Genomic DNA, 27,627 nt, shown 5'->3' on the forward strand with positions numbered 1-27,627 from the left:
TATCTGAAGAGAACCAGAAACGAACACTTACAATAACACAATAAGCTAATACGAACACAAGCAAACACAATGAGGCTTAACAAGATCAGAAATATAACATTAACAACTTAACCATACTAAACACAACTTTGTTTTAACAGAAACATCATCATGAGAACTCAAGGATTAAGGTGTACCGCCTGAAGCAGCACACAAGCCTCATGACAAGAGGCATGATGATGTTGGTGCGTCAATAGAGATGCATGGTACTACTAAAGTTCAAGGCCTGTGCAACATAACGCAGTAATGCATTAACTTGCTTCACATAGTGAGGCTTAAGCCCCAAATCGACAATGTCATAGCCTCTTCTTTATCCTTTATTTTTTGCATATCTTCTCCCTACCTTCTCTAAACATACACACACACACACACACCACAAATGGATGCATGCACACAACACATGCACGTGTAAGCATGTAAAGGACTCTGGATGCACCTTTGCTTGTGTTGGAAGAGGAAGAAGGAAGGAAGAAGACCGCAGGGATTCGTGAAAAAGTTCCGCTATTAGAATCCTTGGAACATACTCTCCTAGCTATTAATTAAATGACATATGGTGGGTATAATTAGAACACTTCCCTTTTATGATATTTCGCTTATACAGGGATACTATTACATTAAATAACATAAGACAATGACAACATGAAAATATCAATATTGCCAAGTCCCGCATGGTATAGAAAAATATCAATATGCCCCTTGAACATGTAAAATAATAAAAATATCTGTGGGCCCATTTCTTTCATTTCCGTCAAACTGAACATGGTCTATGACCATCAAAAGTTCGTCTTTGATCATAAAATGACGTGCATGAGAGAGGGGTTTTCTCATTGGAACTCCATATGAATAAACCATGGCTCAAGCAACTGATTTTTTATTTTTTCACGAATGAAATGCTTGTCAAATCTCAATATGTTTCCTCATGTTGTGCTGGACTGGATTCAATGGAAAATAGGGTGAAAAGATTAGGAATCAAGAAAGTTCTAAAGATAGACGAGTGTTTAGGAAAAAAAAGGATCAGGCATTAAGAAGAGAGAATAAAGAAAAGGCAAGAAGAGGTCTAGGAAGAAGAAAACAAGGTTTAGGAAGAATGAAAGGAAGGAGAGAAGGATCAATTTCTTACCTTGGATGGATCTTTTGCTCTCACACCACGAAAGACTTTGTCGCTGCACGTTTGCTTGAATTAGAAGAGGAAGAAAGAAGGAAGCAGACTGCAGAGATTTCTTGAAAGAGAGACCCCACGGTAGGAGTTCTTGGGAGATCCTCCTGTAGCTATTTAGTAATTATATTTTGGGGCACAGTTACAACATTGCCTCTTAATATTTAGCTTATAGGTGAATAGAAGTGACCATGGATAATTAATAATTATGCTAAATGACACAAATCAATGGCAGAAACCAAACAGATTAGAATACTACCAGGTGCTGCAAGTTTGCAGTACAGAAAAAGACCAGTGTCCCTCTTTGAATGTGTAAAATGATGAATATCCGCAAACGCATATTTCTTATAGCGCACACACATCATAGCCACAGATATGGGTCATATTTTGGAAACATCACAATATTTTCAAAACATCACCATTTTAGAGAAGGCTCAATTATATTAAAAACAATATTAGCATGATAATTGCCATTGTATTATCCTTACTTTTCAACCTGATAGCAATCCCTCATATGATAAAAATAAAAAGGATATATAAACAGGTGAATAGAAGTGACCAAAGATATATTTTCCCTTTGTAAACTAACATAAAGCTTCCAAACTCTAGGCTGTCTGAAGACCAGTATCTGCTTCCACTATCACCCTCATTTTAGACCACTGTCATTCTTTTCAGTACAAGATTGAACATGTCCAGGTCTCTTTAGTCATGCAATAAGTTTGACACTGCTAATACAAACTGCATCTTAGCTAGAAAAAGAATGACAAGCTCTTCTTAAGTAACTTCTCTTGAACTACTACCAATCTCTTTAATCCGTGTATCATCAGAGAAAGAATATCCTGAGAACCAAAACACAGCTGCTAATGACAGTCACAACAAAAACTTTGAATAAGAAAATTAGTAGAAAGTAAAAAGTACCTGTATACCATCAAGCAAATCTTGAAGAGCTTCATTCAAAGCTCCTAACTCAGCAGTATCTTTGCCTGCAAAACAGATATTAACAAAAACATATAAATATTTAGTTTTTCCAACAGGGAACTATGTAATGCATCATAAAAAGTGAGAACAAAAAGAAATTATAGAATGACCAGGCTTGGAGTTATTTCCATCAAGGTCCATGGGACTCAAATGTTCATCATTAAGGTCATCACCGTAAGAACCACTCTTGACCTCAAAGCACATAAAATGTGCAAAGAAGGAACTCTGAAATAATAATGAACAAAATTCAGTCTTGCAAGCATGAAAAACCTTACGGATATACCATTAAATGAATATTTGCAAATTATAAGTTAACCTCATCAACAAGTAGAGGAATAAAAATGGTAAGCATCTTTGAATATGCTTCAGAAACTGAAGAAGTATCTACATTAGCTGACACTTGGCTGGGACCTACAGAAGCTTCAAGCCAAACAGTAGGATTTCTTGTTGCTTTGATACTCGCACGAAGTTCATTTGCAAACTCACGAGCCTGAAGATTATGAATCATCTCAGCAAAAAATCTCACTACACAGAGCAAAAAAAGACCTCACAAATGCTATGCCATATCATATTCATGTCAGTACCTTCCAAAGACACAACCAGTGATAGGATATCTATGACTTGCTCATAAAGAAAAAATAATCATTTTTACAATGATTTTCTTAAGAGGTACATCAAAAAATCAATGTATTCTCTGCTCCCAAAAGAGGATTTACTAAACAGCCACAAAGGTTGCCAAGTTCATTCCCTCCAGAGAACTTGGTACTCAACAATCCCTCAAGGTTGCAAATTAATCCAGGACAAGGTCTCCATAAACCCAAAACTAAGACCCATGAAGAAAGAAGCTTCCTCTAGGAGGGCCTCCCCAGATCCAGATAGAAACAGCTAGCCAATAAACTGAAAATAACATAGTAGAGATTCACATAAGATAAATAGGAATTCTTTTCAAAATGTAAAGGAAAATTAAAGGAATGATCCAGAGAGTTGATAGGAAGCAAGTAAAGAGGCTTGTGAGGAAGGTCACTCGTGATATTCTTCAGTGAGATTTATTTGGAGTATCAATCGCCTTTTATCCAATTGAAAGTTCTGAATAAAATTGTAAAGGAAACTGGTAGTAGCTGAGGGTTCCTACAAACCGGAGTACAGTGTTCTAATGCTAGGGACTCGAGTAAAATATTCACTATCAGCAGCTATGCTTGCAACTGAAGAGTAAGGCAACAGTCACTTAGCTGATTTGAACACAACATGAGATATGATGGACACAACTGAGACTAACTGCCATCAGCGAGATTGCTATTAAACGATCAAGAAAGCATTAACCAAGATGAAAAGAGGTTCACATGACAAAGGCAATTTGGAAAATAATATGTGCTTGTTCTAGGTTTATCAAAGTATTGGCTGATTCACTGTGGATAGAATACAATCACTTCAATGAAAAGGATAAAATCAAAGAAGTCAAACATGATCCTGAAATTACTCTTAGCAAGTTGGTAGTTACATGTTTCTGGTCTATTCTCCTCATTGAAGATCCTACTAGACCTTTTAGATTGGCAAGTAAACCGTGGACTGCAGATGATAATCTAAAGACTAAAAGGAGCACCGCTAATTTAGAAGATTACCCTTGCCATTAGTTGAGGATATTGTCGTAAGTTATTTAGTTTGATGTCCATTTAATTTGCATTCACCAAACTGATAATGGTTTCAGTGACAAGTGATGCTTATAAAGGATAAAAGAGAATTTCTAAAACCAAGATTTATCCATTACTAAATGAAATATGCAATAATAATGCAGATGGTTGCACAAACCAGTAAATAAATGGATCAAACAAGAACAAAAGCATTAAGAGTGATGTATTCATGCTATGAAATAAAAGGAAGGAAAACAAAAATTGACAACATTAAGAAAGATCTTCTGACCTCTCTACGAAGCAGCAAGTTAAGCGAACGACAGTATTCTTTCCTCAAAGGACCCATGCAACTCTTATCAAGACTCTGAGAAAACGTGTATACAGTTAACAGCTTGAAAATACAAAAGCAAGGTTGTTTATGCATGTCCTTTCACAGATAAGGAAAACCTTCAAATGCTGCAGAAGGCGTGCATATGTCCTGCACTTGTATCGCAAATCAGCATGATCAGGCCTTTTCAACTGCCCTCGCTACACCATCCAAATGGGCAATGTATAGTTAAATTAGATAACTTATAATGGCCTCGATAAAATAAACAAAATTTTCAATGACACAAATATTTAAGAAGAACTACCTGAGAGAAATAGCTCTTGTCATTAATCATAAAATCTATTACACTAGCAAAGTAATTTCTCAAGAACTCAGATGCTCGTTTAACAAACATTGCCTTCAACTTTTCAAGTTCTAAACGCTTATCCTTAACCTGTAAAACACGTGAAAGCATCCATGATAATTCATAAAAAACCTCTAGCAAAATTTTTTAATATCTAAATCTTTTGATGATTCCTGGGTTGAGAGACCGGTAAATGCTATTCATGAACTTGACATTACAAATTGAGGAGAAAAACATTGAATTCATACCCTAAAAAAATGTAATACTTGTAAATGTAAACGTACATGCAGGATATTCTGGCTTGAAAGGTAAATTCTATCATTGATACTGTGGCATAATTTATAAAACCCACACCATATCATGAATCATAAATGCCAGGATTCACGGAAAATTTTATTAAATGTATACATAATAAGCAAAAACCAAATAAGTTAAAAGAGAATAATGGAAATTAAAAAATAACAAGACCAAAGGTGAGCAAACATTGATAATTCTAAATAAAGAAACTAAAGTCACCCACATATAACAAAATTTTAGTGTTTAAATTAGTAAAAAACAATAAGCTTAAATGGGGAAGAATACACAACAAAAAGAAAAGAGCCAAAAGACAAGAATACCTGCACACACACGTGTGCACATATATTGATATTGCAGTTTGAAGTTAAAGAATGAAAGAAACAAGGGTGTGAATCCTTCCAATCACAAACCTGAAGAAGGATTTCAAGATAAGAGGATCCTATCCCTACCAAATTATTTTGAAGGGTTGCTCACTTTCATCTTCTCAGGTTTATGTATGAAAATAGGGACCGAAGTATGATAGAGGAACAGTTATAATTTTCAGATTTCATTATGTCTATCACAGTTGTAACTTGTGTATTATCAGTTTTTTATTTTTTACTTACAGCAAGGGTTTTTTTGTCATCTTCTCTATTGGGCATTAAAGAGTTCTTAATGTAAATGAGATGCCCCCAAGAATTGAAAGTCACAATGCCACTAAGGGCTAAACACACAAGCCACTAAGGGCATACACAAAGGAACAAAGGGTACACAACCACAAGCCACTAAGGGCACAAAGAAAGCTCAATGTAAAAAATAATTATTTTATTAAAATGCTCAAGAGAAGGATAATAGAACAAGGGGGAATAGAACCCAATATCCACCAAGAGGGACAAGACTAGCCGCTAGGTTAGTCCTAAGGGTTAGCATTCTAAAGACTAAAATGCCCTTTAAGGGCATTAAAAGCAAAGTTGTAAGTATCATACCGTTACACATATAAATGGGGCCCAAAGTAACACTGTATCGTATCATAAATGTATCGTACATTTTTAATAAAAAAAAAATCAAAAAAAATCTAGAAAAATCAGAAAATTTTAGCAAAAATTATAAAAAAAAATCATATCACATAAAACAATGATGAATTGCACAAAATACAACCAAAAATTCACATATGAAGGCAACCACATAATTTAAATTAATAACAAACCATGCAACTAATAAGTGATAACTGACAATATAAATAAAAGACAACTACACAATTTAAATTTTAAACACAATTAAAGCCTTACATTTAACCAATAAGAGTTCATGATAACTAAAAACATTATATTCAACTAACGTCTTACATGCCAATCTTCATTTCTAAAGTTCTAAAGCTCTAAAGTTAAACTATAAAGAAGCTAAAACTAAACTATTTTCTAGAGCTTATTGTCAAACATCAGGATAGTATTTTCTCAGTTCTACATCCAACTGTCGCTCGATGATCTTTTCATGTTGGGCCATTTTTTTGGCAAGTGGGTCATCATCATGATCATCTTCAGAATCTAGAACAATGGTTGGAAGTCCTTCATCTTTGCATTTTTGCAAAAAAATTCTTCTTCGAATTTCTTCTTCGAATTTCTTCTTCGAATTTCTTCTATTTCATCAATAACGTCAACACGAAAAGTTATAGGAACAGATGGAAAATGACATGGAAATGTATTTTAATCTTAACCTGTAATATGTTGCTTAAATCTATGCAGCTCACCTCTAATAATAGCACCACAAAACAAATATCTCAAATTCAATGGTAACCTTAATCGTGGTACATCACCAATGCTTTTGCAATATTGTCATGCAAGATCATCTCTAATATGACATGAACGGTAAGACGTCATTGAAGGATCTAAAATAAAATAAAACCAATTAAAAAACTCAATGAGCAAAAAATAAGAAGCATCAAACACACATTTCCCCAAAAACACTCAATAAGCAAAAAATAGAGATTTTGTACCTTAACCCACTTTCTTAAGTGAAAATGGTGGAAATGCACTCTTGATAAAATCGCAAAAGCCGTCTCTCTTGCGCACGAATCGGCCCCCATATGGATCTCACGGAACTTAGGGTGTGTGGGTTCCCTTCTAACAGACTCTAAACATATGGAGAACTCGGCCCTCAAGAGGCCTTTTAAACCCAAAATGAAAAAAAAAAACAACTTCCGACCTTTTTTAAGTGCCTCAACACTGTATCGTATGATACCGTACGATACACTCGATACGGATATGAAACACACTCGTATCGTGATACAAGTGTATATTGTATCGCAAAACACAAAAGTAACGATACATCATACCGTATCGTACGACGTGGTACGATACATACAACCAATGATTAAATGTACAAAAAAGGAAAAAATACAAAAAAAAAAGATTTACATATTATCCTCAAAATACAACCTATAAAAAAAGAGAATATATATATCCTAAAACTTAATATAAATAACACCACACATTCTTAATGATTCAGGTTTGAGACTTTCATAAATAGTTGTCCCAATCTTTCTCCTCTCTTCATTCTCATACTCTTTATGTGCAGTCTTTGAGGAGAGCAAGGTACGTATCAAGATCTGACAGGTAAGAGATTTCATCCAAGCACCATTAATCACATCTACAACATTTATTGTCTATCTTTCAAAATCTTTTCTTCCTAAAACCTAACCAAACCTCATTTTCTGTCTTCTCATCAATAAAATCTATGTTTCCTGATCTTACACTCTTCTCATAACCTTACTTCCAACTCTTCTCTTGTTTTATACTATTTAAACCTCCTTTTCATGTGTTCTTCCATTAATATAGATCCGATCATCAGACCTGATCATTATTCTCACATTAGAATTAGACCCAAAAAAGGGCCATATCATTCTTGACAGTTGCAGTACTATAGGATATGTCATCAGATATGACTGACACCCGTAAAGCTTTCAGGTCTGCTTTTGACTCATCCTGTTTTCTTTATACTTCTGATTTTTAAATCTTTCTTTGATCATATTTCTTGTTTTGAAATTTGTTTTCAAACTACCTTTCTTTATCTGACAAAGGGTTTTATTCCGTCATCTTTTCCGTCTCAACTGGTTACATAAAAGTTGAATCTCTAACTTCCTCACATGGAAAAAACAAACTGTCATTAATGGGACACCTAGATATATCTATTCCAGTGCTGCAAGAGTATCTTGCTTATGGAGAAACAGATGAGAAGTGTGTCAAGTCAGTTATTTTGTGCCCCAGTCTTACAGATTTGGACTGGATAAAGAATGAGCAAGCTGGTACTATAGATATGATAATCACCTTATTCCAAAAGTGTTTATTCAGGTCCCTGGTAGTTGCATAGTACATGATTTACAGGCTCACCTGCTTATGTGGTTTGTAGAAATTTTGATGCAATTGCCAAGGATATTTGACATGGTATTTTTGGTATAGTTGACTCTCTAAACAAGATGAAGTCCATCACCAACCAGCTTGTTGCTAATGGGACATCAATTTCTGAGTAGGATAAAGTCATCTAAATACTCCAATGGCTTGAACCGGAATACAAAGTGTTCAGCACTATGATTACAGGATGTGTACCGCAACCCACATTTGAGAACTCATGATCCATGATTCTTTAGCATGATTCTCTCTTTCTCACAGGGTTCTCAAATATTGATCAAGTTATCAACCCCAGAATGGCCATGGAAGTGTCAGTTGCTAGTTATAGAGAAGCTGTCAATTCATCCCAAACAGGGATAGAGAAAGAGGAAATATTGAAGTTACACATGAGGATTACAATTCTAGACATGGCATATTGCCTGTAATACCTACTAGTACTCCTACAATGCCAAGGTTCAACCTACCTAGGAATTCAACTGCACAACTTATCCATGTTGGCACAAGTCTAAAGTAGCTTCTAGTGTGGCACAAACACAGAATGAGGAGCTCCATTTTTTTACACCTAGCATCAAAATCCTGCCTATAGTTTCTTTACTTGCTGATCTCAATATTCTAGATGTGAAAGAAGGTGGTTGGTATATAGATTTAGGCGTTGTCAATCATGTGACAAGTGATGCAGGTAAGTTTACTTTTACTTCCATATCAAGGAAAAGGAAGCGCCATAACTAGACATGATAAAGCACATCCAATTACATACATTTGAGAGGCTCGAGTCACTACTTCTCTTGGGTCCACATTTTTACCTAACACCTTGTTTTTTACTTCAAGTATAAACCTTATGTTTGTGCCTCAGCTTATTAACCAAACCAACTCACATGTCATTTTCTCACCAATAACTGTGGTTGTGCATGACCATTATAATAATAATATGTTCGGGTCAAGCTTTGATTTCCAACATTTAGTCTACAAATTGTGATAACAGATTTGCCAAATCAACTCGCACGGCATTTTCTCACCAATAACTGTGATTGTGCAGGACCATTGCAATAATAATATGTTTGGGTCAAGCTTTAATTTCCGACATTTAGTCTACAAATTGTGATGCCAGATTTATGACATAGTCTTTTGGGTCATTGTAATTATAGGGCATTAGACAAGTTAAATTTATTTGGTCTTATTTCTAATGTAAAAAACTCTATGAATAACGTTATTTATATTCCAATTGACAAACAAGAGCCATGAACTTACCCAATCCTCGACCCCAAGGATTCCTAAGACAGGTGAATCATAGTGCAAGCCATAAGAAGGTGATGAAAGGAGTCTTGGGGCACAGTGCACAACAGAACTATAGGAATGAGGGAATGATCAATGATGACAATGGGAACGATAAGATTATACCTGTGGAAGCTGCTGCTTAGGCTTCATCTCCTATCCCTAAACTCCCAAAGGATCCAACTGCCAGAAAGAGTGAGTTATGACTCATGGCTGCCTCCCAAGTGAGGGTGGCTCTTCCATTATGGGTAAAATGGGAAACCCAACTCTTCAAACTTGAGGAAAAGCAGAACAGTATTAGGGGTGTTAAGACAGGAACTTTTGAGTAGTGCTAGCAAGAACGCAAGGAATTCCACTGTTCGATATACAGATAGACATGATAGAGAATGCTGACAATAAGACTATGACTATAATGGCATTCATCGGTGCGGGAATGCCAACGATTATATGGAGAGATCTATATACCAAGTCATGAGCAATAATGAAGCCAAGCTTAAGCAGAAGATCGTTTACTTATACTTTCTCATATTAATCTCATCTCCAGTCATTTTGAGATACCAATTTCATTGATAAAAAAGTTTTATTTTCCTTTAACTTGTTCATCTGGATCTTCAGGGGCTGGCTCCAAGGGCCACATTTATCAAACCCCAAGTCTATACTAAATGTTTTTAGTAAGATTCACAAGGATATTTTTCTGAAATCCAAGTCTAAAGTGTTTAGTTTCCGTCAACACAAATAGAGGTGATGAACAAATCTCCTATGACTTCTCCAAATTTTTACTTGATAATGGAGTTAAATATCAAATGTTTCTTAAACACCTGGCATCACTATTATTATCTTATTTCAGCTCGAACACATAGCATCACTATTATATTACCATATGTGGATGATACAGTGACTACTAGCATCAATGAAACTCATATTTCTATGTGAAGAAAGCTTCACAAGAACAACTTTAGATAGAGGATTGGACTCGTTATTTCCTGAGCATTGAAGTTGATAAAATGGCTATTTATGACCATCACACAGCATAAATATGCATTTGATCTACTCAAGCAGACATTTATCATTAATTACAAACAAATGACAACACTTATGGCCTTGGAGTCTATATCTAGAGATGATGATGATGATGATGATGATGGAGAGTTACCGTCGTATCCCAAAACATGCAGGAGCATATGTATGACTTATAATACCTTACATTCACGCGGCCCGATATAGTATATTCAGTGAACCAAGTGTCACGGTTTATGTAATAGCCTAGAACACCTCGCTTAGATGCAGGTAAAAGAATTTGTGCATCACAAAAGGGAGTTTTATTGAGGGACTCATGTACAAGGGATCTTCGTTACTCCAAATCAACACAAGGTCACCATCACGGGATATTTACATGGTGATTGAGCTGGAGACCCCAAAACAAGAAGGTTAGTTTCACAGTACTATGGCTAGACACTTGGTCTCACAGATAGTAGAAAACAAGGAATGTGGCCAGGTCTAATGACAGAAGCTGAATATCATGTTCTGAAATCTGTGATGGCTGAGGCTACTTGGTCTTGTTACTGCCCTCCATCAAAAGCTTGGTAAATCCATATTATATTGTGATAGTTTAGATGTAAATTTTGTCCCCATGAACCCCATACAACATATAATACCAAACTCCATCAAAATCTTGTTAAAAGCATAATATATTGCAGAAGTCAAAGTGCAATTTTTGTCTCTATGAACCCTGTACAACACAAGGTTGTCAGGCGAGGAAGCGGAAGCGGGAAACGATACCGGAAGCGGAAGCTAGAAGCGATGCATTTTAAAATGTACAGGAAGTGAGGAATAAAAAAACACAATATAAGAACTGAATGAGAATAGAAATGGAACACAAATAAAACCTAAAATAAAAGTGATTGTTCTTAAATTTTATGACTTTTTGTATAAGAATTAAATTTTTAACAAAACCTAAAAATGATGACTGCCAATTTAGAGAAAGCATATGGAAGTGAATAAAAAGCGTGAGAGGAAAGACAAAAAACATGAACAGTAGAGTGAGAAAACATATAAGAAGAATAGATGAAATGTGTGAAAAGCATATGAGAAACGTGGAAGAATCGAGATTCCCATCAAGTTTCGGAAGTAAGGAGTATCACGCATCTGAAGCGAGTTTCCGGGAAGCGGGCTTCCCACCTATCTAAGAAGCTTCCGGTAACTCTGGACTACAACATATAAAAACAAACACATTGAGATTGACAAACATTTTTTTGGAAAGAGATGAAGAACCAAAAGATTGAACTGAGATTTGTTGGGATTGACTTAGAAGATTGCAGACTTCATAACTAAACCATTGACTTTCAGTCGGCACAATATCATCAAGAAAAAATTTGGTCGCTTTTAGACTATGCCTGATTTGATCTGGGCTACGAGAAGACATGGATATAGAGATAGTTGTAATTATTATAACGGATCTTACCTGGGATCGCAAATCATAGGGAAACTTTCATGGGATTAGGTACGAGCTATTCTTTACTTACAGCAGGGGTAATTTTGTCATTTTCCTGTTGAGCATTAGAGAGTCCATAATATAAATTACATTACATGTCCCTAAGGTTCAGGTATGGGACTTCCACAAACAGATATCCCTCTTCCTCTTCTGTCTTATATATCGTTATGTGAAGCCATTGGGGACCGCAAGTCCGCAATGTATGAATCAAAATCTGACAGAAACATTCTATTTGTATATATGATCATTAAACAGCATGAAAAAATTATGAAATTTCACTCAAGTCTAGAAAATACTTGAACAATCATCACAAAATGGTAAAACCAAAAGTTAAGGTGCAATCAAATGGCCCAATGATAGCAATATCAGCAAGTTAGCCTTGTATATTTCAGTATTTCAAGATCATGAATCACTACTCAATCTTCCAAATCATGCAAAAGAAATAAAAAATGTAGAATTATGATTAAACAAATGTAATTAAACTCACTTCATGAGGCAATAAGGGAGAAATAAACATACAGCTCGCATATTTGCATAGCAAGGATCCAAACTGGGCACTTCTAAAGTATGCAAAACACTAGTTAACCATTCACAAGCTTCCACATTCTGAAGCAGGTGTGCCTCATCGAACGAACCCCCAGTCAGCAATGCAGTTTGCTGCATCAGGACAAATGCAACAGTAACTTAACATAGAGGGAGAGAAAATTTTTTAGTCACGAGCATAATCAAAAGTATCAGCCATTTTTTGAAAATATCCTGATTTTACCATGAGATTTTTAAAAGCTGATATAATCTTAAGAAGAACATGATATTTTCAAAATATAACCTATATCAAAATTATCAGGTTTTTAATGTGATACTATCATGATATTATCACATTACTCATACAAAATTTATATTATATATAATTATATATTCAGCATTTTCTTATATTTTTATATATTTTTAACATAAATTTAAAAGTTATATATACCAATATTTTCTCTAGGGAACAAACTTTTTTAGGGCATGTTTGGAAGTGAGAAGCAATCTCATAGGAAAATTTCTCTATATGAAAATTTTTCTCTTGTTTGTGTCACATGAGAAAATCAGGTTGGAAAAATATGATAAATGTGATAAAATTGTGCACACACTTGTTAAAACTCAAATTGTTTGTTGAGACATATCCAAAACAATTGGTGGGCAGCAACCCCTTCCTTCTCCATCGTCTTAATCAGATAGACAATATTATCATCCGATCATAGAAATCAGCTACATGTTCTAAAGTTCAGTCCATCCATCACAATGGTAGTGAAGATTCAATGATGGTCTCTGTAAACTGGATATATAATTCATTATTGATCCAGTTGAAGCAGTTCAAGGAGGAGGGGTCAACCGAAGAAGATAGAATGGCAGTTTCCATAAACCGAACATGTAATTGCAAAACCTAAGGTGAGCAGCATCCATAGTCACAAAATCACCAATATTTTGAAAATATCGTGATATTATCGATATTCCAAAGTCAGTCGATATTTTCCCGAGATTTTCAAAATATTGCCAAGGATGAAAATATCGCAATATTTTCCCGAGATTTTCCTAATATTTTCAAAAACATATTTTTTAATATATTTTAAGTATCTTTTTTGTTTCATTTATATTTGAAAAACTTTTTCTAATTGTTTCTTTGTTTTTTTGTAAGAAAAATAATAGAAAACCTATTATTTTCCTATCTTTCTTATTACTATATATATTTTTTCAATTTTTAAAACTTCCAAAATTTTCTCGAGAAAAAAAAAACATTTTGAAAATAACTCCAAGAAAAACCCTCACCAAAAAATTACCTTAAACAATATAGGTGACTGGCAGCAGCAAACCATTGAATCAATTCATGGATAAGAGGGCCAGACAAACCCAATCTTTGTTCCACCATACAGCTACATATTGGTGAAAATGGTGGACTGTTGCTGCAAGAGAGAGAGAGAGAGAGAGAGAGAAATGGGAAAGAAAACTTTCTCCACCTCCAAAGGTGGAGAAATTTTTTATATGAAAAACTCACATTTTTTGAAAAAAAATCACGTCAAAATTTTTCTCTCATTTGGAACCTTCGTAATAAATTGCACTTTTTCCTTTCCATCAACATTTTTTCCATCGTTTTCCCACTTCTAAATGTTCCCTTAATTTATCCTGACATTTTCCTTTGCCAAGAAAAACCCAATAACGAGATTTGTGACTATGGACATCAGAAGCATTATATAGAGTCAGACAACCAGTACTACAAATAGATAAAAGAAAAATAAAAAATGAGTGGCATACAAGGGCATAATGTCTTAATTGAGCACATACCTCAGAAGGAACGCGTAAACGTTCAAGAAGTTTTTCAAGCCCCTCAATGAGCGTCTTATTGTTCAGAGAGTGCATCTCTAACTTATTATTCCTGGATTCTATCTGAGGATCATAATACATCATATAAGTATTGTCTAAAATGTGTATGTCAAATAAATTTAAAACTCCAAAGACATGAATGCAGCACCTTAGATAATCATCACTTCACAATATGCAGTAGCAACAGAGCAGCACAAGCATAAAGTGCAGTAAAAAACAAAGTAAATACAACCAGAACATAAAAAGAGTACCTAAACCAGTAAGAAGTATTAATTTTTAAGCATTCTGATTAATCCAGTTCCTCAACATGAGAGTGACAAGTTCCTCAAAAAACAAAAAAGAGGTGTATATGGGTTTCTCCCGGTTCCACTAGTTATTGGAGTAAACTGGTGAAACAGGCCGTGGTGGTTTCCTAGATTATTTATGTCACACATAGCATATATGATCAAGAATCTGGCTGATTGAGTTTTCTAAGTGGAAACTTAAATATTCCATGTGGTCCTTACTTATTATAAAAAATAACTTGCTAGACTGGTCAATCACAAGTTAGGGCCTGATTCACCCCAAAATAATTACAAGTCCCTCCCTCTGTACACTACAAACATGAAAAAACAGTGAAACATACCTACACCAGGCAACAAGACATAAAAACATGGGAACGATCAGAATAAAATAAAACAATATATTGTCAATAAAGCTAAGATGAAATGCTAAAAAATCTGCTCAGCAGTGTCTTATATTGCCAGAAAACAGTATGGCATATCCTTATTGCACAATGATAGAAGGTACCTAAGTTAACACATGCTACAAGATATATTAGCACCTATGTTCCCAAGCATGTACATCAACTTACTGATTCAATGTCCTCTCTCATATGCCTAAGCTTTACATTGAAAATACCAAGCCACTCATCCATATCATCCACACATATGGTTGCTGATTCAAGTCCTTGCAGCACCTGGATGCTTCACCACAGTTCCAATCAGAAAAATGACCATACGTGCTTGCTACAGGGAGCACATAAAAAATGACATAAAGAGTTTTGAGGAGAAAGGAGCTTCATGCTCAAGAAAGTTATGTGAATAACGAAAAATTATGAGAAAGGTATTGCTGTCTTGAACAGAATCCAGGCATGGCAAAATGTTGAAGCAGGCACAGCTGCAAACATGTATATATGGGCACAACCTTTAAAGCAAAGAAAAGTCTACTCCTGGAACTAAAAAAATGTATTCAAGTTTTTGGGAGGAAATTAAAAGAATAATATTCAAAGTTGTCATGTAGACACAACATTCCTTCACACGTATCACATGCACCATGGCAGTAAACACACTTGTGGAAAATTATTAAACGGGTTTTCTCATATTTTTCACACATATAAAGACATCGACAATCATATGGGCTCTCTGGAACAGTCAGATTTATGTGTTGTAGGGGCAGAATCAGCAACACTGATATTGTGTATGTGCATAAATGTAACTAGTCCTCAATTCTTAGTTATATAAGTCTACTGTTTTTTAGATAGGGGATTTGTCTCATTGAAATTATATGTAATGTTAACCCTAATAAAGATGGGACTCTTGGAGGTACAGCTTCTTTTGAATCATTAAAACAGCAGTTTGAATTGCGTACACCTTTCTTGTGCCTCAATTTCTACACCTCTGCACATGGTATCAGAGCCATGTTAGAGGTCGATTAAGAGGCCCAAAAGGTGGAAGCAATTGATGGTAAAAGAAGGCCCCAAACTGCCACTTGATAGAGCAAGGCTGACATCAGACATAGGAGGGACGACATGGCTTGAGTAAGCTGTTTCAAAATCTCGTTGTTTTCGGTTGGAAGAGCATTGAAAAGGAGGACTTTTCAAACAAGTTTTACTTAATTTGGAGAAATCTACAGTGAGATGAATTTTTTGAGATTTACAAATCAGTTTTTGGAAACGCAACCTGGTTTGAAAAGTCTGTGTTTCTGGCCTATTGGGGAGTGTTTGCTGCTTTAGATTGGACCTATCTAGGTTTCTGACCCATAATCAGAGTGGTGAGGTTGGTTTTGTAATGGATTCTTTGGGTAGATACGAAGAGGCGGCACACCTGTTATAAAGAAGCTTTTGGTGCTAAATGATGTTTGACAGCATATTTGTGTGGCTTTGTAGTATTAAATGATAACAGCATATTTATGTTATTTTTGGGTGTTAAGTGACTCTTGACAGCATACTTGTGTTTGTGGTGCTAAGTGATTCTTTATAGCATACTTGTGTTGCATTCATGGTGTGATATACTTTAGGTAAATATGGATAAAAGTGGCCTAGAACAATTAATGCCTGTCAAACTTGATCAGACAAACTATTTTTGGGTCCTAATTTATGAGTAAAGTTATAAAAGGAAAGGGACTTGGAGGGCACTTTGGATGGGACCAAGGGCCCACCTAAGATTGGAGAACCTAACTATGAGGACAAGGTTAGGGAATGGGACATAAGCAATGCAGGGATCATCTCATGGTTGTTGAGGTCTGTGGAACAGGCCATAGTAGTAAATTTGGCAAAGTTTGAAAAGGCCAGGGATGCTTGGTGCTTCTTGGCCCAAGTTTATAAAAAAGACAACTGGGCAGCTGGTTCAGGAGATTAGAGGACCTAGGCAGGAAAGCAAGAGCTGCAAGACAGTTCAAACATTTTATTGAGAGATGCAACAAGTTTGGAATGCAATAGAATGGATGGATCAAAATCCTTCATATGCTAGATGTGATGAATGCAGGACTTGTCATATGTGTAAAAGGAAGAAGATGGATAAGTCTATTATTATTGAGTTCCTGATAGCCTTGAGGTCAGAATTGACAGTCAGTGCCATGGTACGTAGAGCTGAATTCCCTGCTTTGTTTCACATGTTGCCAGAACTTATTGCCTAAGATACTAAAGTCAAATCTCTTATGGCAAAAACCAGTGAGTGATTGTAGCAGCAAAGCAGCCACCTGGATAAGAGGGTGGCAACAGCATCAAATTGGTCTTCCACACTGTGATATGAGTACTGTGCAAATAAACTAACATGTGCAATTTGACCTTATTGCTTGTGCCAGAGCGAAACGACCCAACTCTGATCTGTCTTGGATTAGCCCTTCTACAATGTGTTTCTTCCATTCTTCTCCTTTGCAGATCTGGTGATTCCATGTCATTATCCAACTTTTGATATTACTTTGAATAAATCTAACTCTCAGAAAATAAAGTGTTAAGATAGTGTTACAATCATTAATACCATGGAAACCGCTCTTCAGTACCCTCCAAAGATGCCAAATCTTTGTCAAAGAACCCCTTTCAATATATGATGATGCACCCATGGATCTTATAACACAGTTTCCCTTAATAAGTGATGGCCATTTTGTACTAGAAGGGACCAAACAAGAACCATAAATGGAGGGTTTTGTTTTTCCTTTCTACGTTGTGATTGACAATTAGGGTGCTTGAGCTCAGCCATGTTTGAAATTATTGATAATGATGGTATAAATATCAATGATACATCCCAGATTTCTCTAAGAAACACGGCAGAAAATTATTTATATTTTGAACGTATCTTCAGATCATCATAGATCAGACACAACTTTGTCCCTCCTCCTTCCTCCATCTTATGATAAAATATAGTTTGGCCACAGCATAGTCACCAGTATTTGTCTCATGATAATATTGGGAATGCGTTTTTCCAAGAAAACCTTAACATTCTTTAAAAGAACTGAAAAGCACTGCATTTTTTAACAAAACACATGGAAAAATATCATGATAATATTTTGATTAAATTATTTTACTGATATATCAAAAAATTTAAATGTCTGAAAATATAAAGGTATCACAATAGTCGGAGTATAGGGCGCTCACCAAATAGACAAATTATAGAGCTTAAGAGGGGATCCCTATCCACTTATTTTCAGCATAATGATTCATTTTCCAGTAGGTGCCTGCCGGGATGGAGCATGTGGGCGGAGAGAGAGAGAGAGATTTCAAAAAGCGAAAATTGAAAACCATATCATGATTGAAATTTGAAAATGTTTGAATTGGCTTTTCTTTCTAGTTTTTGAATCATTATTAAACACTAAAATGTATAACATTGATCAATTTTCAGTAGTGATAAAATTTAACCAAATATTCAAGAAAAAGGCATGCAGAAAGGATTCACATTTCGTATGGGACTGAACAGGTGGGGGTGTTTGATATGTGGAATCTAATATATTCAGCAAAAGGTACCTCATCTATCAAAGGTTGGCTTTCCAAAATGGCATGCACATTCGCTGCTTCCAGAGCAAGTAATTCTCGTTTTAACTTCTCAGAAAAAGCCTCTGCTTCACCAATGCCCATGACATACCTGCCATAATTTGCAAGCAATACTTATGACACTAGGAAGAAACTAAATGAATTACACACTATGTCACATGAGTGCGGGTGCGACATGGCAGTTTTAAAAAACTTGGGTGCGGGGGTGTATATATAAATATATTGCATGTGTGTGTGCCAATACATATTTAAGTATATATTATAGGTAAAATTGAACTCGATTAGGGTTAAATGGGTCCAGTTTTGGACAGAAATGGACCCCAGTGTGATTGACCACACCTGACACTGCAGAAGACGTGCCCAAGTGTCTCACCCGCACAGACGCAGATGCAACATGGGCATGTTGACCTTCTAGAAGAGTCCATGTTACATAAGTTACACAAAATTGGTACTGCTATACAGAGACAAAATTTAACGAATTTGAAGAAATACTATATCCTTCACCATGGTAATCAAGAAAAGGGGAGCAAAATCCTTTTTGGATGTTTGCAAGCAATGATTACATAAGCAGGCAGACTCAACAGTTTAACTGTGAAACCTTACCAAATAAACTACAAGTGCATTTCCATCATGGCCTTTGTCAGTATTTCTGAGTGAACCCAATTTAAACCATCTCCTTATAAACTAAGTTCCATAACTGAGATCATGCTTGAATTGGCCAACACTTATTACTAGTTTCAGATAGCACATAGAAATAAATCCTAAAAGTATAACAAAAAGAGATAACAGTTAGCACAATGGTGAAGCTCATGAAAGAACAAACCAAATGTGTTACATCACAATCATGATGACTGAAGCTTCTTTCTAAAAATCTCTCACCATAGGTTGATGAAATTTATTTTTCATATTTCATTGGCTTATTTAACTTATTAAGGGAAGTCACCAAACAGAAGAGATAGAAAAACAAAAGAAAGAGCTTTCAAAAGTAAAATGTGCTCATGGGTTATTTGTGAAAAGCCCCTTTTTTCCCTTAACAGGTGACAAGTAGCCACTCGAAAACAATGATTAAGAAATGGGGGAAGGGTGTTGTGAGAACCTTGTTACAAGGTGACATAAAAGAGGCAAATTCCTGACAATTTAGACTACATAATTTCATAATACAAGCATAATGTGAATATTTATCACATAGGTACTAGTGTGGGTACAAACTGTAACGCCCCAAAATCGTGGACTTGAAACCTTTTATGAAAAAGGTTGAAAGCTTTGAAATCAATCATTTATCAGAGTTTAAAACAAAAGTTCAGCGGAAGATCAGGTTCAAAACAACAAGTCCCTAAACCTTGGGCGCATTACAACCAAAAGCAAATTCCCCCTTACAAACCGATTTGCAGTTCAAATATATATTTTATTGAAATGAAAAGAAGAACCACATTTTGGTAATACAGTTTTAGAAATGCAGAGTTATAATCAAAAGAGATGCTTTCAAAGAAACCTTATACCATATCTATCAAAAGAGTCCCCAGGAATACAACGTCAGGAAAGGGCATTGTCTTGAATGCATCGCGTCATCGTGCCATCGCAAGTTGTAAATCTTGTTCACCACCTGCCCATGAAATGGGTCAGTCTCACAACAGACTAGTAGGGGTGCAAAGGACAAGAAAGAACAAAGGCTGCAATAAGCAAGATAAACGTTAGCTCAAGCAGGAACAAGCAAGACTAGCAAATCTAATCAAACATGCTATAGAGTAAGCAAGGCTCTAGTAAGGCAAACAGCTACGTACAAGAGCAAGAAGGATTATAGTGCTAAACAAGCAACTATAGCAATCTCATAGATATAATAGGTGAAGAGTAATTAACTCTATCCATCAGTCAAGCAAAGCAATTGCATAAGATAGGTATTCATGACAACACTCGTAATACAGGTATCATTGGATGGATCAGCCCATCGGCAAGTAGCTACATTAATCGTAAGGCACAAGCTATTGCATCAAAAGAAATTCGTAAGTTACACAAGATAAGCAATCAACTAGTATGAGAAGCTAGTTATTACTAAGCAAGGAACTGCGTAAGCAGTTTAACCAACAAGGGTAACGCCTCGACAGGCGTACCTAGCTCAACGAGTAGCCTACCGAACTACCGAGCTAACAAGCAAGCAAGCAATGCACGTCACATGCGTATCTCATGATCATGTGAATACGTTATATTTTGTCTCATTACTGAGCAGGCCGTTGTGGGTACGCACAAGGCAAAACGTAGAAACAGCCGAGATCGATTTGGGGGTTCATTATGCTATGTATTTTATTATACCCCGAATGACTGACTGAGCCCACTTCCTAAAAGGACGGTCTGTGACCAAGAGAGTAAATCCCCAAAGGCAAACAAAGGCCCAATGGATGCGCATCCGAACTTCTGCAGAAGTGGCCCGAAGGATTTCCCCTAACCTCCGATGACTGAGAAAGGTCGGATCTTTGCCCGAGATTGCCATTAATGACTGTCCATCGGAGTTTTATACCATTCATCCTCTCTCTTGATGAACCGTCCCGAATGAGCACGACGGAGGGTTTCTTAACCGCTGTCCCATTCTCATGCTCTGGTCTTTCAACCCAATCGAGCATCTTGCCTGTGAAGGCGCATGATTATTATTTAGGTGAGTTATACGCGTCATTACACGTTCGAGGCAACCACACAATTCTCATCCTACTCACCGCAGTATGCATCGTGCCTAATCAAATGTACAACCACGATGAAAGTGGTCAAACCATAGTGAGGTTAGAAACATCAGTCTTGTGATCTCAAACACATGTCATTGCATGTTCGAGGCAGACATAGGCCTCTCATCCTACTCATCGTAGTACGCAACGTACCTGTTCAAAAGTACGATCACGATGAGAGGGGTATGGATCTCTCGCAGGAAATCCCAATGCTTCTACTTTATAGAAGCCCGCAGTGAACTCATTTCAGTTCCAACTGATCGTGCTCGGGTCCTTTAGACAATCGCGAGCAATCTGCCTATTAGGCGAAAACAACATAACAGGATTAGCTTAATGTGTCAATACACGTTTAGAGGTTACTATAGACCTCTCGTCCTGCTCTTCGTAATCCAAGAATATCGTACGTAACTAAAAGTACAACTACAAGAAGAACATGGATTCCTCGTAAGTAATCCAACAATACCTTCACGAAAGAAGGAAGGCGCTACTATCTATGTTTGGCCAGAAAGCCTAGAACTAGGTCTTGAATCAGAAGTGATGCAATGCTTATCTAGCGATGACCCAAGTACCTTGCTAGGATCCCCGTCCTACTCGTGCACAAACTAATACAATGGCAAACCGAGAGGCAAGACTTGATGGGTGAAGCTGCACCTCGATGGTAGAACGTTAGGACTCCACACGAGGTATGAGGTCATACCTCGATCATCGTAACGCACAAGCAGGCAACTACGTAAGCAACTCGTGAGGTAAGAGATCCTATACTGACTACGCAAGTGTAAAGGACGACTCACGAGGCATGGGGTTGCACCTCGATAACGATAAGCGTAAGCAAGAAAGAAAGCATACGACAGAGATAAGAATACATGCATGAAGGGCAACAGCAAGGTAAGGACGAACACAAGCAAAAGGCAAGTGCAAGAGCAAGCACGACAGTACAAGAAAGTAAAGCACGAAGAGTAAAGCGAGAAGCAAAGGCCATGGCGCATAAAGTGCGGGGCAACAAGTAATTGCAGGAAGTAAGGTGCAAGAACGTAAAGGAAGACCAGGCATCCTGGAGAACAAGGCAAACATAAGCAAGCAAATGCCAGGGCGCAAAGCGCGGGGCAGCAGGAAAGTAAAGTGCGGAAAAGTAAAGAAGACAAGGATCGCGAAACCGCGTCCTTGAATTAAAAGACATGAAATGTAAAGACAGGAATGGAAAGCCTGAGCACATATAGCGCGGCGGCGACAGAAAAGAAAGTGCGAGAAAGTAAAGAGGACAAGAATCGCGAAACCGCGTCCTTGAAGGTAAAGACATACGTATATATATATATATATATATATATATATATATATATATATATATATATTATACGTATACATATATCGTCCTTTTTTAGTTTACTTTTCTTATTTTAGCATTTATCAGTTCATTGTCCTTTCACGCAAGAATCCCCTACCTTAAGAGGTTGCGGGTCCTCGTACGCATGCAGTGTAGGCAAACAAGAGCTCGAGCACAGAGGGCGAGCTGGATCCACCGTTCAACCTGTAGAACTTAGAACGTTAGTATATGCCAAATATAAACAAGCAACAAGGCAGCAAGGTCTCTTGCCTGCAGGAGGCAGATGCAGGAACTCTGCATCCTGTAGACAAGGGTGCCAGAGGCAGGGGCCTCAGCCCTACTTGGCAACAGCAGCAGAGGCAGGGAACAGGAGCTCCCTGTCTGCTAGCACAAGGAAAGGCAGGGGAGGGAGCAGAAGCTCCCTACCACACCTGTCACAACAAGGCAGGGGGGAACACCCCATGTCAGAACACGAGACAGGGGCGCAGCCCCCTGCCGGCAGCAAGAACAAGGCAAGGGGGCAAAGCCCCTTGCCGGAGAACAACATAGATGCAGGGGGCAAGCCCCTGCTCGAAAAACAGGAAAGCAGGGGGGCTTCGCCCCCTACTGGCACAACGCAGGAGGCAGGGGAACAGAGCCCCCTGCCGAGGAGCAACGGGAGAGCAGGGGGGCTCCGCCCCCTGCCAGGAACAACAGAGGGTGTAGGGGGCTCCACCCCCTGCAGGGGAAACAACTGAAGGCACGGGGGGCCTAGCCCCCTGCCGACAAACAAAAGAAGGCAGGGGGGCGAAGCCCCCTGCCGAGAAGCAACACAAAGGCAGGGGGACCCCGCCCCCTACCGAAAAACAACAAGCGAGCAGGGGGGCTCCGCCCCCTACCGGGACAACAACATAAGGCAGGGGGCAAAGCCCCCTGCCGAAAAACAAGAGCAAAGACAAGGGGGCCTCGCCCCCTGCCGAGCAAGCACAAGGACAGGGGGACAGAGCCCCCTGCCGAGACAGAAAAAGGCAGGGGGGGTGAAGCCCCCTGCCGACAGACCCTCAAAAAAGGAAGGCAGGGGGTTAACCCCCTGCCGACAAGAGGTGATGACAGGGGGCTCAGCCCCCTGTCGATCAACCCCAAAAGGAAGGCAGGGGGGTTTAACCCCCTGCCGACAAAAGGTGTCGACAAGGGCTCAGCCCCCCTATCGACCAAACCAACACCGAAAAGAAGGAAAGGGGAGAAGAGGTTTATACCTCAGAAGACCGCAACGAGGGGAAAGAAAGGCGGTCGATGGCGACGAACGGCGGCGGCTGCAGCACCCCGAACGGAAGCAGAGGCTGACGACGTGCTCGGGGTCCCTGGCGCAGCCTCTAAAGAAGGGGGCAGTGGTGGTCGGCGGCTGAGTCGAAGCTAGAAGGTTGTCGCCGGCTGCAACTACCGGCGACGAGGAGGCAGAGAGGAAGAAAGGATGGCCGGCAGCGAGTTGCCGACGTCGGCGACACAGGAGACAGCGAAAGGTTTTCTGCAAAGGGGTGCCCGAGGTTGCCGGCTGTCGAAGACCACCAAGAGGGGAGAAGCTGAGGGGAGACGAGTGGCGAATCGCCGACGCTCGACGACTGCAGGGAGGAACGCAGGTCGTCATCGGCTGAGGATGCCGGCTGCGAATCGTCGGCAGCTGAAGGGGAGACCACTGCTTCCCGGCGGCAGCTGCAGGGAGAAACAGCAAAGGGGGGGGGGGGGAGGCGAAGAGGTGATCGCAGGGTGGATCGCCGGCGTCTCCGAACGCCGGCGGCAGCGGCGTGAGGAGGGCGGAGCAGATGAGAGAGAAGGGGCGAGGGTTTTGAACCCTCGCCCGAGACGCCTGCGTCTTTTAAAAGACGCAGGTTCTCGAGGATTCGAGAACCCGGGTCCGGGTTGAGCTCGGGTCCGGCCCAGATCCGGACCCGACACAGGGGTTCAGACCATGACTCGTGTCTGACACGTGCCGGGCACGTGTCTGACACGAGTCAGACACAATTTTTTTTTCACGGGCTTTACACAAACACTCATAGAAAATGCACTACATTTATAAAATGCTCTCCATATGACTATCACTTACAAACTAAAAATATAAAACATGTCAAAGATATACAATTGATAAACAATTAATAATCATAAAGTATATAGCAGTGTTGTGAAAAGCGTTGAGGCGTAGCGAGGCGCTACACCAAAAACCGAGGCGAGGCGTAAAGCGTGAGCCTCAAATATTTTTTTTGAAAACTTTAAAAAAAAATATTAAATAAATAAAGAAATATTTTATTGATGAAATCACAACCAATAAGAAACAGAAAATCTCAAATAAGTAATAAAAAATATGGGATTAACATATAAAAGTAACTAAAAACTAATTACATAACTGAAAAATATATGAGATTAACCAAAAAAAGTTAAAATATACTAAGAAACTGATTACATAACTGAAATAACTAGAAAATATATGAGATTAACCTACAAAAGTTAAAATATATGAGATTATTCTAAAAAATGAGATTAACATATAAAAGTAACTAAAAAAATGATTACATAACTGGAAAATATATGAGATTAACCAATAAAAGATAAAATATACTAAGAAACAGATTACATAACTGGAAAATATATGAGATTAACCAACAAAAGTTAAAATATATGAGATTAACATATAAAAGTAACTAAAAAACTGATTACATAACTGGAAAATATATGAGATTAACCAACAAAAGTTAAAATATACTAAGAAACTGATTACATAACTGAAATAACTGGAAAATATATGAGATTAACCTACAAAAGTTAAAATATATGAGATTATTCTAAAAAATATGAGATTAACATATAAAAGTAACTAACAAAATGATTACATAACTGGAAAATATATGAGATTAACCAACAAAAGATAAAATATACTAAGAAACTGATTACATAACTGGAAAATATATGAGATTAACCAACAAAAGTTAAAATATATGAGATTATTCTAAAAAATGAGATTAACATATAAAAGTAACTAAAAAATTGATTACATAACTGGAAAATATATGAGATTAACAAACAAAAGTTAAAATATACTAAGAAACTGATTACATAACTAAAATAACTGGAAAATATATGAGATTAACCTACAAAATTCAAAATATATGAGATCATTCTAAAAAATATGAGATTAACATATAAAAGTAACTAAAAAACTGATTATATAACTGGAAAATATATAAGATTAACCAACAAAAGTTAAAATATATTAAGAAACTAATTACATAACTGAAAAATATACGAGATTAACCAACAAAAGTTAAAATATAGTAATATACTAAGAAACTGATTACATAACTGAAATAACTGGAAAATATATGAGATTAACCTACAAAAATCTTGTTGATCATGTCTAAGAAATCTTTTTGTAAAAAAAAAAAAATTGCTCCTCAGGCTTGCGCCTTGAGGCACAGAGGGTTGCGGCACAAGGCGAGGCGCGCCTTTTACGCCTCAAGGCGCGTTTTTGATAACATTGGTATATAGTTAAGCTATGTTACATGGACACTTCACCTAGGCTGAAGTGTCGATGTCGGACACTTTTTGAGACTGACATTGACACTCGCCGACACACCATTTTTAAAATTAAGAGTGTCCAAAAATTTGGACACGCGTGTCGAGTGTCTGACACCTTAAAAGGTGTCTCAACATGCTGTGTCCAGCAATTGTCATACCCATGTTGGATATCATAGACACGGGTGCCCAACTTTGTGGACACTTCCTTTTTAAACAACGAAGTGTCAAGTATTTTAGAATTAAAAGATACATGGGAAGCATCCATCACACATCGGACATTCCCATTAGTCTTGAAGATTTGTTTTGAATTTTTGCACTCAATCTTACATGTTCATATTATATCATTGTCATGTGTGTAAATCATTAAGGATCATAATGTTAAAATATGTATATATATATAAAATACCCGACAGGGGTATTTATGTCTTTTCACATAGTTGTTTTAATAAACAACTATTTTATTAGATTAGGTTTTTGTTCTTTATTTTTTCATGTTTTTCCTTTTTTTATTTTATTCAACACATGCCAAAAAGGGGCCCCACCATAGAGTCGTTGGGGCTCCCAACGACACTATGGGAGCCCCCTTTTTGGCCCTCCTTTTGGCTCCTCTTTTGAAGCCATTCTTTTTGTATAAATAGGGGTGAACCCCTTTGTATTTGTTAAGCTTTAATGCTCTCTCTCAATAGAGAGATTTTATATTTTAGTTTGTGCTTTTCTTAAAGCTTGTGTGTGTATTGTCCCATAATGGACTCGGCTATTATCTCTTTTGTTTTTTGTCCATTGTTGGACATTGTGAATGCTCTTAGCATTCTTTATTTTTTCGCATACTTCGTTACATGGTATCAGAGCCATTCAGTTCTTAGAGGAAGAAGTGTGATATTCATTTTCACATACATTGTCGCTATCCTTCACACACTTTTGGTGACATCATGGAATCCAAAATTGACCTATCATTCAAGCTCAATGAAAAGAACTACATGATGTGGGCATCGGCAATGGAGAACAACCTCAAAGGTAAGAAACTTTGGGGTTATATTATGGGTTTTATTTTAGAACCTCAATTGGAGCTCACCAAGATTGAAGGAGGCCAAGAAAAGGCTCTTGAGGGAGATGTTCACCTTAAAGCCATTAAAGACCACCAAAAGAAAGTTGAAGATTGGGAAAGCAATCACGCCAAAATCCTTGTTTGGTTCATGAACAATATTGAACTCAAGGTATGTGCTAACATAGCTAAATTTCGCAGAGCCAATGAGGCTTGGTTCTTTATGAAAGGTATGTATACCCAAAAAGACCTTGCAAGAGCGTACTTTTTACAATAAAAAATTAGAACCACCAAACAAGGTGATTCAAGTATACAAGATTACTATAGTGATTTAAATCCACTATGGGATGAGTTGGCTCTTTTAGAGCCAAAATGGATAGCTATGGAAGATGTTGAATTAAGACAAAAACAAATGAAACAAGATCGATTGTTCCAATTTTTTTTTGGACTACGTCCCGAATTTGAGCAAGTGAGGTCATCACTTC

At 37.5% G+C, this 27,627-nt stretch overlaps 1 protein-coding gene across 1 annotated transcript in view; it reads right to left on the reverse strand.

The window, feature by feature from the left end:
- LOC149835149 (exocyst complex component SEC3A-like) overlaps positions 1-27,627 on the reverse strand; it is a 59,144-nt gene that overhangs the window by 22,428 nt on the left and 9,089 nt on the right. Inside the window, exons 7-16 of the mRNA XM_090010424.1 lie at positions 18,496-18,613; positions 15,130-15,234; positions 14,238-14,339; positions 12,435-12,572; positions 4,434-4,562; positions 4,249-4,329; positions 4,091-4,165; positions 2,490-2,663; positions 2,284-2,398; positions 2,114-2,178 (exon numbers count right to left, since the gene is read on the reverse strand). Coding sequence (XP_089866550.1) covers positions 2,114-2,178; positions 2,284-2,398; positions 2,490-2,663; positions 4,091-4,165; positions 4,249-4,329; positions 4,434-4,562; positions 12,435-12,572; positions 14,238-14,339; positions 15,130-15,234; positions 18,496-18,613 — 1,102 coding nt within the window. The remainder of the gene's footprint in view (positions 1-2,113; positions 2,179-2,283; positions 2,399-2,489; positions 2,664-4,090; positions 4,166-4,248; positions 4,330-4,433; positions 4,563-12,434; positions 12,573-14,237; positions 14,340-15,129; positions 15,235-18,495; positions 18,614-27,627) is intronic.

The sequence above is a fragment of the Nuphar pumila genome, chromosome 6, assembly GCF_984573655.1.
Source record: "Nuphar pumila chromosome 6, dmNupPumi1.hap1.1, whole genome shotgun sequence".
In the NCBI taxonomy this organism is placed as follows: domain Eukaryota; kingdom Viridiplantae; phylum Streptophyta; class Magnoliopsida; order Nymphaeales; family Nymphaeaceae; genus Nuphar; species Nuphar pumila.